Raw genomic sequence first — 15,000 nt, 5'->3', positions numbered from 1 at the left:
ACAACAGTCACCTGTGCCCTCCAATACTGTGTCTCACAATACACAGTACTAGTTTCAGAGCAGCGTATCTTTGCCGCAGCGTGGACTCCACGTTTGTTTACACTCCTTGGTCTATGGCAGTGGTTCCCAAACTGGCATAGTCTCTATGCCAACGGAAAGTTTCAGACGAAACACCGTTTGTGTGTGACAGGCCGCTGCCAAGATATCCACGATTTTCAGAAAAACGACGGAAAATGTTGACGGAAAAAGTGCTAGTGTGAAGTTACTCCTCCTCTTCCTGTTCTTCTTCTTCCTCATCCTCCTCTTCCTCCTCCTTTTCTCACCTTCCTTCTAGCTCTCCTTCACCTCCTCGTTCTCTTCTTCCTCCTCCTCCTCCTCCTCTTTCTCTTCTTCCTCATCTATTTCTTTCATGCTTTTTCACCTTCCTTCTAGTTTTCCTCCTCCTTTCCCTCCTCCTCATTCTCCTCCTAGTTCTCTTCTTCATTTTCTCCTCTTTCCCTACCTCATATTCCTCCTCCTCCTCCTCCTCCTCTTCCTCCTCCTCCACCGCCTTGTTCTCTTCCTCCTCTTTTCCCTCTTACTTTTCTTCTTCCTTCTCCTACCTGCTCCTCCTCCTCTCCTCCTCCTCCTCGTTCTCTTCTTTCTCTTCTCCCTCTTCCTCCTCCTCTTCCTCCTCCTCCTCCTCCTCCACCTCCTCCTCCTCCTCCTCCTCCTCCTTCTCCTCCTCCTTCTCCTCCTCCTCCTCCTCCTCCTCCTCCTCCTCCTCCTCCTCCTCCTTCTTTTCTTCCTTCTCTTCCAGCTTTTTATATTCATTCTCTTATTCCTTTTCTTCCCTTCCTTTCACCTTTTCCTCCTCCTCCTCCTCCTCCTCTTCCTGCTCTTGTTTTCTCTCCTCTTCTTCATTCTCCTCCTTTTCCTTTTACTATTTCTCCTTCTCCTGCTCTTTCACCTCTTCTTCCTCATCTTCTTACTCATCCTTTCCTCCTCCTCCTCCTCCTCCTACTGCAGAAAAATCGTGCCTACCGTAAATATTTGTCCTCTCAGAATGAGGCTGATAAACTAGAATACGACAGACTCCGACGCGAATCAAAAAAGCTCATTAGACAGAGTAAGAAAAATCTAGAAATGTATATTGCAAGCATTGCTAAATCCAATCCCAAAGAATTTTACAGTTATGTTCGAAATAAAAAAGTCATTACATCTCACATTAATCACATTACACTAGATAACGGTAATTTTGTCACCGGAGAAACTCAGATCGCGGACACACTGAATGATTATTTTGCTTCAATTTTTACAGAGGAAAATACTCATACAATCCCCGAACCACTCCTTATGCTCCACAACATAACCCCCTTAAGTGTCTGCGTTTTTCATGAAAAAGAGATAATCAAAGTAATTGATAAGATGAAAACTGACAAAGCCCCCGGCCCAGATGGTATTGCACCACGTGTCTTGAAAGAAACTAAATTCCAAATTTGTAAGCCCCTTTCGTTGCTTTTCACCAAATCATTTAACTGCGGTAAGGTTCCCGAGGATTGGAAGTTAGCTAACGTTACCCCTATAGAAAAGAAAGGCGATAATTCACTTCCAAGTAACTACAGACCTATCAGCCTTACATCTGTAGTATGTAAACTAATGGAAACAGTAATTCGCAATAATTTAGTGAACTTTCTAGAGGAAAATGATTTAATCAATGACTCGCAGCATGGCTTCCGAAACAGACGTTCTTGTCTAACTAATCTGCTTGATTTCTTTTATGATGTTTTCACCATGTACGACGAAACAAAGGCAGTAGATATAGTGTATCTAGATTTTCAAAAAGCTTTTGACAAAGTTCCCCATAAGCGGCTACTAGCTAAATTGAAGTCACATGGTATAAATGGAAAACTTCTCAATTGGCTTGAAGACTGGCTGTCTGAGAGAAAACAGCGCGTTGTTTTAAATGGTAAATTTTCAAACTGGCGAGAAGTTCTAAGTGGTGTACCACAGGGATCAGTGCTCGGCCCTGTTCTTTTCCTTATTTACGTTAATGATATCGATGAGGGCCTCACCTGTAAAGTATCTAAGTTCGCTGATGATACAAAAATAATGAATAAAGTAGTCACGTCTGAGGATAAAAGAAAATTACAATCTGATCTTGACCACTTAGCCACTTGGTCAGACAAGTGGCAGATGAGCTTCAATGTAGATAAATGTAAAGTGTTGCACATTGGTAATAACAACGATCACACTGATTACTTAATGAACGGTACCGAGCTTCTTAAGGTTAAGGAGGAAAAGGACTTGGGCGTTATAATTACCTCAGACCTCAAGTCAAGTAAACACTGCTCGGAAGTAGTTAAAACAGCAAATAAATTGGTTGGGTTTATTGGTAGGACTTTCGAATTCAAATCAGAAGGGGTAATTCTCACATTGTTTAATACACTTGTCCGACCTCTACTTGAGTATTGCGCCCAGTTCTGGTCACCCCATTACAGGAAAGATATAGACAAGCTGGAGAGAGTCCAAAGAAGAGTTACCAAGTTGATCCCACGACTGCGGAACAAGCCTTATGAGGAGCGCTTGAGGGAACTCAACTTGTTCAGTTTAGAGAAACGGCGAATGCGAGGTGACTTAATTGAATTGTTTAAGATGTGTCGGGGCTTTGATAACGTAAATGTAAACAAGTATCTCATCATTGACAGTTCCAACACCACTCGAAATAATGGCTACAAGATTATAGGTAAGCGTTTCAGATCAGACGAGGCTAAGTATTATTTCTTTAATAGAATTGTAAATGTCTGGAACTCTCTCCCAGCACATATTGTCGATAGTAACACAATAGAAACTTTTAAACAAAGGTTGGACAATCACCTCGCAGCAACCCCTCATATAACGTACTTTGCGCCTACATAAAATGTTTTTTAGTTAGTGTAGTGAATAGTATAATTTGTCTTTCATCCTTTCCTATCACATCTTAGCCTTTCCTCCTCCCTATACTCTCCTGTTTTTCCTTCCTTGATCTCTAGTGTCCTCCATCCTCTAACTCTTAGAATCTGTAGTGGTAGTGGTAGAATAGACACACAGACAGCCTCGTTAGGACCAGTAGGGCTGTTGCTGTCTGTTCTTTCCTTTGTATTCCTTTGTATTCCTCCTTATGAGGAGCGCTTGAGGGAACTCAACTTGCTCAGTTTAGAGAAACGGTAAATGCGAGGAGACTTAATTGAACTGTTTAAGATGTGTTGGGGCTTTGATAACACAAATGTAAGCAACTATCTCATCATTGATAGTTCCATCACCACTCGAAATAATGGTTACAAGATTATAGGTAAGCGTTTCAGATCAGACGAGGCTAAGTATTATTTCTTTAATAGAGTTGTAAATGTCTGGAGCTCTCTCCCAGCACATATTGTCGATAGTAACACAATAGAAACTTTTAAACAAAGGTTGGACAATCACCTCGCAGCAACCCTTCATATGACGTACTTTGTGCCTACATATATATATATATATATATATATATATATATATATATATATATATATATATATATATATATATATATATATATATATATATATATATATATATATATATATATATATATATTTTTTTTTTTTTTTTTTTTTTTTATTTACTGTAGTGAATAGTATAATTTGTCTTTCATCCTTTCCTATCACATCTAAGCCTTTCCTTCTCCCTATGCTCCCCTGTTTTTCCTTCCTTGACCCCTAGTGTCCTCCATTACCTAACTCGTAGAATCTGTAGTCGTAGTGGTAGAATAGACACACAGACAGCCTCGTTAGGCCCAGTAGGGCTGTTGCTGTCTGTTCTTTCCTTTGTATTCCTTTGTATTCCTCCTCCCGCTTCCTCTTATTCTTTGCCTTGTCATCGTCTCCATCACCAGCTTTGTCATCATCATCATCACCACCACCACCACCACCACCACCACCACCGTCACCCTCAGCACCACCATCACCATCACCATCACCATCACTAACACGTTCACCATCATCACCAGCCTTAGGACAGTTATACCCTTGCATGTGTGCACAAGCAAATGCATGTTTTGACCACATTTAAACACAAGTGCATATTTGTAACTTTTTTTCCCTAGTGCGGCATATTTCTGAGTTGTTAGGTGTTTATGAAGAGTATTCTATATGTAATAGTATTTTGAATTATAATTTCTTGTAAGTGTCATAATGAGTAATTGAAAGACATGTTTTGAACAGGATCAGGCTACACACTTGATAAGCGGCAGTCCTACACTCGGTTAATGCGGTGTAAGGAGGTGTATTGCTACTTTGTACACCAAAAACTTGTCTGCCTCTTTTCTTTTCATGTCAGCCACGACTTTTACAAAAAAGTAAGTCTTTGTGGTAAATCACTGCAGAAAACTCATGTTATTATCAATTCCACTAAGCTAAAAGTATTAGCCTATTATTATTAATCATACCTTTGTTAGGAAATGAGTGGTTGTTTCAGTGCTTATTTTACCTTTTTGTGGTGCATGTTTGCATGCAGATTTACCTCATTCTGAGTGCATGTTATCCTAAGCTTAATCATCTCCATCACCATCACCATCACCATCACCCTCATGTTCACTATTACCATCATCCCCACCATCACTACCACCACCACCACCACCACCACCACCACCATCATCATCACTATCGTCATCACTATCATCATCTTCACCGTCCTGACAGTCACGGTCACATTCTGTGCTACAGTCAAAGGTAACAAACATTCCAGAGGGTTGGTTATTTGAACACAGTTGTAGTTGTTAATGAATGGTTAGGCTTTACTTCAGTTTTGTTGATGGTGACAACAATAATGCATTGATGACTGTTGTGATGGTGGCAGTGATGGTCATGACAATGTTAATTGTAGTAATTATGATAATACTTGTGAAAAGAATGACTATGATAATGATAACGGTATGTGTGTGTGTGTGTGTGTGTGCAGGTACTAACTAAACAAACAAACAAACAAACACACACACACAGACAGACCCACCTGGGCATGGCACGCAGCAAGGAGTCACAGAGAGTGGCTTGGTCTGGATGCCTGTATTGGTGGTGCAGGGACAGCTCAATGTATTTGTGGTGTTCAAAGATGAGCCCCTGCACGTCTGATTCCTTCTTGCTTAGCTGTATCCGTACCTCCTTGGAGGGGATGAGGGGGAGGAGGGCCCTGGCACTGGTGATGGTGCTGTCTGTTATTGTTACCATCTCCCTCTCATCACTTGTAATGTGTCTGACAACACAATCCAAGGCAGTCCTGTTCACTTCAGTGTCCTCCAACATGGACAGCCAATCACCACACCTTTCCACACCAGTCTCCGCCAGTAGGTCCACCACCTCCTGTGTGTGTAGAGTTACTAGCATTAGTACCACCACCACCACTACCACCACCACCACTACCACCACCACCTCCTGTGTGTGTAGAGTTACTAGGATTAGTACCACCACCACCACCACCACCACCACCTCCTGTGTGTGTAGAATTACTAGGATTAGTATCACCATCACCACCACCACCACCACCACCACCTCCTGTGTGTGTAGAGTTACTAGGATTAGTACCACCACCACCACCACCACCACCTCCTGTGTGTGTAGAGTTACTAGGATTAGTACCACCACCACCACCACCACCACCACCACCACCTCCTGTGTGTGTAGAGTTACTAGGATTAGTACCACCACCACCACCACCACCACCTCCTGTGTGTGTAGAGTTACTAGGATTAGTACCACCACCACCACCACCACCACCACTTCCTGTGTGTGTAGAGTTACTAGGATTAGTACCACCATCACCACCACCACCACCACCACCACCTCCTGTGTGTGTAGAGTTACTAGGAATTAACACCACCACTACCACCACTACCACCACCACAACTACCACCACCACCACCTCCTGTGTGTGTAGAGTTACTAGGATTAGTACCACCACCACCAACACCACCACCACCACCACCACGTCCTGTGTGTGTAGAGTTACTAGGATTAGTACCACCACCACCACCACCACCTCCTGTGTATGTAGAGTTACTAGGATTAGTACCACCACCACCACCACCACCACCTCCTGTGTGTGTACAGTTACTAGGATCAGTACCACCACCACCACCACCACCTCCTTTGTGTGTAGATTTACTAGGATTAGTACTACCACCACCACCACCACCACCACCACCACCACCACCTTCACCACCATCACCACAACCTACAAGAACCACAACCTATTCCACAAGAAAGTCTCTGTTTGTAGCGTTCAGCAAAGATTCAGTAATACCAATAATGTGGTAGTTTTCTACAGCTGTCAGGGTTTCTAAATCTGAACATTTATTTCTAAGGCTGCGAGCGTTGATTAGACAAGCTTTTATAGTGTTGCACATGGAGGTTGGGTTGGGTGAGGAGTCCACTAAAAGTCTGGGGCTAACTACTACAGATGCCACTACCAACACCACCACCACCACCACCTTCACCACTACCATTACCACCACCACCATCTTCACCACCACCTTCACCTCCTGTGCGTGTAGTCACTACAATAATTTCTTGTACTTTTTCTGCTAATGACTAGTAAGGATCAAAATTGAGGTTGACAGTGGTGCAGGTTCCCCTGAAACAGCTATGGAAGGATCAAATATGAGGAAAAGAGAATGAAAAGTCAACTTACTTGTATGGCTGCAGCACGAGGTGGTATGTTAGGGTGGCAGAGGAGACCTGCCACGTGCAGCAGCAGGTTCCTCATGTTCCGGAGCTGTTCTGGCGGCGGGAAGTGAAGCATGCGTCGGATGTCTGAAACATGACGTGGTGTTTGTCGGTGGCAGAAGAGACATGCCACGTGCTGGAACAGGTTCTTCAAGTTCCGGAGCTGTTGGCGCGGCGGGTCGTGAAGCATGCGTCGTATGTTTTCTGAGTGTGAGCCCTCCACCAGCTTGTGGACGATTGCTGATGCACCGTAGAATTCCTGTAGGCTCTTGTGTGGGGCTGCATACTTCTGATGATGTCCCAGCCTGTCACTGGTGTCTTGAAGATTGAAGAACGCTGGGATGACTTCCTTGCTGGGTAATCCTTTCTCATGACAGGAACAAATTAGCTTCTGCTCTTCCTGTTTTGACAGAGTGAGTCGGTCTTGAAGAAGAGCCTGCATAGACACGTCATATAGGTCTTCCAATACCTTGTAGATGTGGACCTCACGAGTCTGTCTGTCTAGTGAATGACCTGTGAGTCTGGCCTGCAGTTTTTGTATGCACCAGTCTCGTATAGCGACATACAGGCTGGTCTGGGTGGTGGTAATGTTGATGTTGTCTACATTAAAATAAAACAACCATGCAATAAAATGCAGGTTCAAGGGCAGGCCGAGGTAATCCTTCCAGCCTAAGTGTTTCATGAGGTACTCAAGCCTCTCAGGGTCTTTGTCCCCCTTGTCTGGGAAGCTGTTGTAATGCTTCATGACAAAATGAATTCTTTGTTCATGGCTGACACCTTTCATCTCCATGGCCCACACCTCATAACCATCAGGTACTTTGGCCAGGAAGTCTTCCATTGCTTCGGGTCGCGATGTGCAGACGAGTGTGAAGTCAGGCGAGTATTTCGAGATGCTGATGATGTCCTTCACAAGGCTGTGTGACGGAGTGCCTGGCGACAGTTCGTCCAGGCCGTCAATCAGGAAGAGAACTTTGCATTGTTGTAGGAGGGGGATGAGGTGTTCGTCCATCACAGCAAAATGGTTTGGGAGGATCACTTTGAGGAAGTTCTGGAGAGATGGGCCTTCATCATCGCGGCACAAGACACGCAGCACGATGTCGTACTCGTCCAGGTGTTTGATGGTGCAGGCGCCGGTCTCCTGAAGCCACTCTGAGACAAGGAAGGTGAGCAGGGTCGTTTTGCCGCTTCCTGCCACGCCCCTGATCAGGATGAGCTGTGGCTTGGCGCCGTGCGTGGGCGGCGTGGCCGATGAGGATGTGGACGGCTGTGGATTCTGTCCCGCGCGGCGCGTCACCGTCAGCACGTCGCAAGTGTCGATGTCTCGCCTCTGTTCGACGTCTCCTCTTCCTTCCACGAGGGACATCTTGCAGAAAATGTCCTGGATGTGATGATGGTGTTTTGGTGAGTTGGTAAGGAAGGACAGAGGATCAAAGGTTTGCACTCGATCATAGGATGTTTTGAGGTGGGTCTGAGTGTCTCTCATAAATTCTTGGTGCATGATACTAAAATAATCTTTTAAAATTTCTTTCTCCATTCCTGTTTTTCTGAAGGTATCAGCGACCTGCCGGGCGTTGTCCTGCACGGGTGTCACCTCTGCGTCAGGAATGCAGTATTTGGTCTTGGCTGCGGCGAGGACTCGGATGAAGAGGTGCTCTAACTCAATGACTTTGTGCTGGTACTCTGCCTCGCTGAAATCTTTCACTTCATGAAAGAGTTCATTCCGCTCATCCTTGATTTTCGTTACCAATCCCTCCAGGGTGTTCTCGTTCCGCCATTCGGGATCGTTATCTCTCGCCAGGCCTTCGCACGTCAGCTTTATTGCTTTGTGCAGGAAAGTCACATCAAATTTGTCCCATAAAGGGAAGCGTTGTGCTTGGCGGCGGTCGGTGTTGTTCAGTGCTGTTCTCTTTTGTTTGTTACTCATCCTGCCATAGTTGGCTGTCGAGCCTTGAGGGAGGTTGTCAAGGTAGTCAGTGAGGGACTGGCCCGGCGGCGTGGCGGGTGCGTTCAGCGCACCGCGCTTCAACACGAAGGTCAAGACGTCCTTGCCTGCGTTCTCCATCAGGAAGATGAGCTTCGCGCGACGGACGCAAACTTTCGGAGCGGCAGTCATGGTGGAGGTCTTGGGACGACAGTTCCTCTCGCCAGCAGCCTGCAAAGAAATTTCCCGAGTGAGGAGCAGGGCAGGAGAGACGTGGCCTGCAAGGCTCAGTGCGGGAGCGAGGGAGTTGAGCCTTGAAGTGGCCGGCCTGAGCATCGGGATGTGGGGACGAGACAAAGAGGTGGATGGGAGTAAGAGACACTGTGGCACACGGCATGGCACGTGTGTTGTGGCCAAACCATTTGACAAGACAACACGAGGCAAGAATTGACTGTGTGTGTGTGTGTGTGTGTGTGTGTGTGTGTGTGTGTGTGTGTGTGTGTGTGTGTGTGCAAGTAAGTAAGTAATTAAATAAGTAATTAAGTAAGTAAGTAGTTAAGTAAATAAGCAGGTAAGCAAACCTGTATTGGTGAGCACAATACAAAGTATTTCAAGGTGTACATACAATACACAGTCACGTGAGCCGAGGCTCTCTGACGGTGTATTGTACAGTAGAGCAGAGGGCAGGAGTGCAAACAAATTATAATGTACAACAACATAATGAACTGTACTGTACAGCGACAGTACCTCGCCGCTACAGAGAAGATAAACACTAATACAAGTGTCTCATACTAACTTAAATGATAATAAAATAATGATGATAATAACAATAACAACAAGGATAGTGATAACAATAATACTAATAACTACACCACCACCAACAACAACAAAACAACAACAACAACAACAACAACAACAATAATTATAATACCAGTAACAATATTATTAATAACAGAAATAATAGTAACTATAGCATTAATAAACATAATTAATAACTTATACTGGTAACTAGAGCAACAACAACAACAATAAACAACAACAACAGCAACAACAACAACATAATAATATTAATGATAAAAATAATAATGATAATAATTATAATAATAATAATAATAATAATAATAATAATAATAATAATAATAATAAAAGAAATAATGATAACAACAACAAATACAATAAATAGCATCAAAATCACAGCTTTTGTTGATGAAGTGGTTACTTTTTAACCTGTTGTTTGTTTGAACATTTTATCAGTTGTAAGAAGAACTTTGTCTATCAAGAGGCAAACTGTTCACAACAGTTTTGGTCCAACTTGTCACACTGTTTGTGAATAATATTGTTGTCAGTATCGCACAAATAAGGTTAACGTTGTTACTTCTCGTGTGAGAAACATTTTCTGCCAATTTGAATATTGCATTATGTCCAAGATTTTGATGTATTAATAATAATGTGAAGTACTTATGAATGAAGGGAAACCTGCAAATACTGAAGGCTGAGGAAGCTTTGGATGCAGACTCAAACCTCTTTACGGAAAATAATTTTATTTTGCCGTCCTGTTGCTTTGGTTAAAAAGACGGCCATGTAGATGCCCATGTAGGAAGGCAGTGCATGAGATGTGGGAGCGTCAAGTACACTGCGTGTCACTCACTGCTTCAGCTGTTACATTACCCACAATTCTTTTTAAAATGCCAGCGGTTTGAGAGACATTTAAATGTGTGTGTGTGTGTGTGTGTGTGTGTGTGTGTGTGTGTGTGTGTTTGTGCGTGTGTGCGTGCGTGCGTGCGTAGACCGTATGCATTTTAGGCAATGATTTCTTTGGCGGAAAAGATGCCCACCAGTACACAGTGGAGTGGTCTCCCCTCGTTTCACAGGACGTGGACTCCAGCTTGAAAAGACTCCTCGATAAAGTTCATGACATGTTCAATATTTGCCTCCCTATTAAGTATGTAGATGTTTCACACAAAAGGCTCCAAAACCCACCCATTTCTCAAGCGGTAATCAACTCGACAAGACCCAAAAATCAGTTGTATAGAGAGCTTCCGAAACCTGAAGCTCCGCCCTCTGTTCCGGTGAAGATATAGACAGGCGGACAGATGTGGATGCAGACAGACAGAGAGACAGACAGACAGACAGATAGACAGACAGGTAGATAGACAGATTGTGTCCAGTCTTTGTGGTATATAGTCTTGCCTTGTTAGTGCCTCATTTTCTACTTTCTGAGTGTGTGCAATAGAAAACACAGTGAAAACAATTACCAGGAAAGAAAAGAGTAAGTGTACTCACCTCAAGAGTGCAGGTGTGTAGACTCTGGGAGACGGGAGGAAGCAAGGCGTGAGGCGGGAGGTGCCTGTGGGGAGAGACACACTGTGCTTCATGCTCTTACATTTATACTCCACAAGCATAAGTCTGTACCTGTGTACATCTATCTATCTGTATCTATCTGTATAAACAAAGAGAGAGAGAGAGAGAGAGAGAGAGAGAGAGAGAGAGAGAGAGAGAGAGAGAGTGAGAGTCATCCAAAAATGTACTCACTGTTTGACTCGCTATAATTCATTGAATGTTTTATTTTTTTCAGAAGCAGTTGACCAAAATAATAATGACAGAAGTAAGACTAAGCTTTGAAGAAAGAACATCTGTCATTAAGTGTTACTTGAAGCAGGAAAATGTCAAAGAAGTGCAAAGACAATTCAGAAGACACTTTGACAGGGATCCACCAAGGTGACGCGTCATTGCTCGCATCACAGCTAAGTTTGTACCAGATGGAATTGTTCACGACCTTCATAAGCAGGCGTGTGTAGTAGTAGTAGTAGCAGTATTATTATTACTATTATTATTATCATTATTAGTTGTAGTAGTAGTAGTAGTAGTTGTAGTAGTAGGGCTCTGCGGGCACTTAATGAACAGCAGTCAGGTGGAGTGTTGCCCCTCACCAGGGAAACCATCCACCTGCTGAAGGAAAAACATCCTCCCCCCAGTGACGAGGAGGGCCTCAGGATGCAGGGGCCTTTCCGCAAGCCCAATGATGTCATCTACGAGGTGATAACTGGAGAGATGATCTGGAAGAAGTCTCTCCAGACACACGGCAGTGCTGGTCCCTCAGGACTAGACGCTAGAGGGTGGCGTCGCCTGTTGAGCGGCGCACTCTGTGGCAGCGCCGCTAACGACCTATGCGGCGCCCTGGCAGCACTGGCGAGGAAGCTTGCCACCACAAATTGTCACCACGTCGAGGCTCTCACCGCATGCCGATTAATCCCACTGGACAAAAAGCCGGGATGCAGACCAATTGGCATCGGCGAGGTGATAAGACGCATCGTGGGTAAATGCGTCATGACGGTGGTCAAGGACGACGTAAGGAGGGCAGCGGGGAACCTGCAAGTATGTGCAGGACAGCAGGCAGAAGGGGAAGCCGCCATCCACGCTATGAGGGAAATGTTCAGTGAAGACAATTGTGAAGCGGTGTTATTAGTGGACGCCAAAAACGCTTTCAACACTATTAACAGAAAAACAATGCTTCACAACATTCGAGTAAAATGTCCCTCTCTGGCACAATATGTAGAAAACACATATAGTGACCCCTCGGATTTGTACATATGTAGTAATAGTGGTAATAGTGTTAAGGTGCTAAAGTCCATGGAAGGGACAACACAAGGTGGCCATGGCGATGTACGCCCTCGGACTTTCAGTGCTGCAACAAGTTATCTCATATGAGAAAACGAGTGTGAAGCAAGTGGCGTACGCGGATGACCTGTCAGGGGCCGGCAAAATAACAGACTTGAAAAAATGGTGGGGCTTAGTGAACGACAATGGTCCCATCATAGGGTACACACCCAATGCCGCTAAGTCCGTCCTTATTGTAAAGCCTGAACACTATGACAGTGCAGTGGATAGCTTCAGTGGCAGTGGAGTTATAATAACAAAGGATGGACAACGGCATCTGGGTGCTGTCATCGAAACAGAGGAGTTCAAGAAGGAGTACATAGGAGAAAAGGTGAAGGAGTGGATACATGAGGTGGAAGTCCTGTCTGACATGGCCAGGACTGAGCCTCATGCAGCCTACTCCGCCTACACCCACGGCTTGCAGCATCGATGGAGATTCGCCATGCGCACCATCCCAGGCATCAGCCCTCTCCTTGCACCACTGGAGGTCTCGATAAGGAACACCTTCCTCCCAGCGTTACTGAGATACCACACCATCGGAGATGGGGAAAGGGCGCTGCTCGAACTTCCACCAAGACTGGGCGGGATGGGAATCACCTCCCCTGAGAAGTTGGCGACTGTGGAGAACCTCAACTCCCTCAAGCTCACCAGGTCCCTCACAGAGAAGATCATTGCTCAGGACGCACATGGTGAAATAGCCCAAAGTGCAGTCACTGAGCAAGGACGAATTATATCTAGAGATAGGCAACAACATCAACGAAACTGTCTCGAAGACCTGATAAACATCCTGCCTGCAACCACAGTGAGAAAAATCCTCACTGCACAGGAAACGGGAGCCTCTAACTGGCTAACGTCACTGCCGATCAGAGCGAAGGGCTTCAGCCTCAACAAACAAGAATTTGTCGACGCCATTGCTCTGAGGTACGGCTGGCCGATGGAAGGACTCCCCAGTACCTGTGTGTGTGGCTCCCCCAATGACGTCAACCACACCATGACGTGCAAAAAGGGGGGATTCGTATGTATCAGGCACGATGAGGTGAGAGATCTGACCGCCAGCATGCTCAGGGAGGTGTGCCACGATGTCTCCACTGAACCGACCCTCCTGCCGCTAGACGGCGAGCACCTGCGCTACAGAACAGCCAACACCACCAACGAGGCTCGAGTCGACGTCAGTACACGAGGGTTCTGGACAAGGGGACAGAAAGCATTCGTGGACATACGGATCTTTGACCCGATGGCCGCCTGTCACCACGAACTCTCCCTGGAGGCCGCCCACCGCAAGAATGAGCAGGAGAAGATCCGAGCGTATGGGGAGAGAATCCAACACGTTGACCAGGGCAGCTTCACACCTCTGGTCTTCACCACATCTGGCGGGATGGGCTCCAAGGCTCAGTGCTTCTACTCAAGACTAGCCGACCTAATGGCAGAAAAGAAGCACCAGCCAAGGAGCCATGTCGTCGCATGGATGAGGTGCCGTCTCTCATTCTCCCTCCTCAGATCTGCCCTCCTGTGTCTCAGGGGGACAAGGCATTCCACTCCCATACCTGCAGACTTAGGAGGCCTCGACTGCGAGGCTACAGTGGTGGAGAGTGGCATAAGAGTAGATAGAGTAGAGGTAGAGTGAATTTATAGTTAACAACTAATGTTTATATTATAGAGTATTAGATATGGTTGGATGCCACAGTCATTAGCGAGAGCTGGGGCTAATGACCTCCAAGTAATGGAGCTCCTAATTGACACATCAATAAACATGGGGTGGAGGTATTATTTTAATGTACTACTAAAAAAAAAAAAGTTGTAGTAGTAGTAGTAGTAGTAGTAGTAGTAGTAGTAGTAGTAGTTGTTGTGGTAGAGGTAGTATTCGCGATTTCTCACTACTACTGCTTTTACTACTACTACTACTACTACTACTACTACTACTACTACTACTACTACTACTACTACTACTACTACCTCTACTACTACTACTACTACTACTACTATTGCTGCTACTACTACTATGTGAATATTAATGTTATTGCCTTAAGAATTGTTGCAAAAACAGCTGCAGTAATAGTATTTATATTAGAAATAGTAGTAGTAATAATAGTAGTAGTAATAGTAGTAATAATAGTAGTAGTAGTAGTTCTTGTTCTTATATTGTTACTATGATTGCTATCAATAATTAACACACACACAATAGTAGTAGTAGTAGTACTAGTAGTAGTAATAGTAGTAGTAAGAGTGAAGTAATAGTAATTTTAATAATTTAGTATAATTTCATTATCAATTAATTTTATTTATTTATTTATTTATTTATTTTATTTATTTTATTTATTTTTTTTGGTTGATATGAGTGTGTTCGTTGGTTGAACAAGTCCCTGTATATTAGGTAGACCTTTGTGTGTCGCTCAAGTACCGAACGGCCTGGAAACACTGAGCCAAAGGGACGCCGCTCAGTCTGCAGCCAGTGTGGCGGCGTATCTTGTGTGGTGCGCGTGTGTATCGCATTGTGTTCCTTCTCAAAGACTTAGTGATTGGCCAAGCCCTCCCTGAAGTGTGCTACCAGTAGTGTACCAGGTGTGTTGAGTAACCGCCGAGTGTACAGCCACTTGTGTGTTGTGTACATGTGCATGTTGTGTACAGAAAGACCTTCTGCTGGTGTTTTGTAATCCCATCATGCAGCTGGCCCGGGAAATTACACATGCCACTATGACAGACAGGACGCCA

At 44.7% G+C, this 15,000-nt stretch overlaps 2 protein-coding genes across 27 annotated transcripts in view; one reads left to right on the top strand and one right to left on the bottom strand.

The window, feature by feature from the left end:
• Positions 1-15,000, top strand: part of LOC135096631 (uncharacterized) — a 100,292-nt gene that overhangs the window by 25,840 nt on the left and 59,452 nt on the right. For 23 of the 26 annotated variants that reach the window (XM_063998294.1, XM_063998298.1, XM_063998303.1 and 20 more), the window contains 2 exons: positions 11,210-11,382; positions 11,610-13,906. In XM_063998294.1, the coding sequence (XP_063854364.1) occupies positions 12,290-13,906 (1,617 nt within the window). In that variant the 5' untranslated portion in view covers positions 11,210-11,382; positions 11,610-12,289. Of the gene's footprint in view, positions 1-11,209; positions 11,383-11,609; positions 13,907-14,662; positions 14,810-15,000 lie in introns of those variants that run through there. The other 3 variants (XM_063998314.1, XM_063998296.1, XM_063998290.1) reach the window with 3 other exon arrangements.
• LOC135096630 (uncharacterized) overlaps positions 1-15,000 on the bottom strand; it is a 63,283-nt gene that overhangs the window by 9,182 nt on the left and 39,101 nt on the right. Inside the window, exons 3-5 of the mRNA XM_063998286.1 lie at positions 10,918-10,981; positions 6,679-8,865; positions 5,005-5,351 (exon numbers count right to left, since the gene is read on the bottom strand). Of these exons, the coding sequence (XP_063854356.1) occupies positions 5,005-5,351; positions 6,679-8,826 (2,495 nt within the window). The 5' untranslated portion in view covers positions 8,827-8,865; positions 10,918-10,981. The remainder of the gene's footprint in view (positions 1-5,004; positions 5,352-6,678; positions 8,866-10,917; positions 10,982-15,000) is intronic.

This window comes from Scylla paramamosain, unplaced genomic scaffold (genome assembly GCF_035594125.1).
Source record: "Scylla paramamosain isolate STU-SP2022 unplaced genomic scaffold, ASM3559412v1 Contig5, whole genome shotgun sequence".
Lineage (NCBI taxonomy): Eukaryota > Metazoa > Arthropoda > Malacostraca > Decapoda > Portunidae > Scylla > Scylla paramamosain.
The sequence above is the reverse complement of the archived record's forward strand: the minus strand, read 5'-3'. Positions and strand labels throughout refer to the sequence as shown.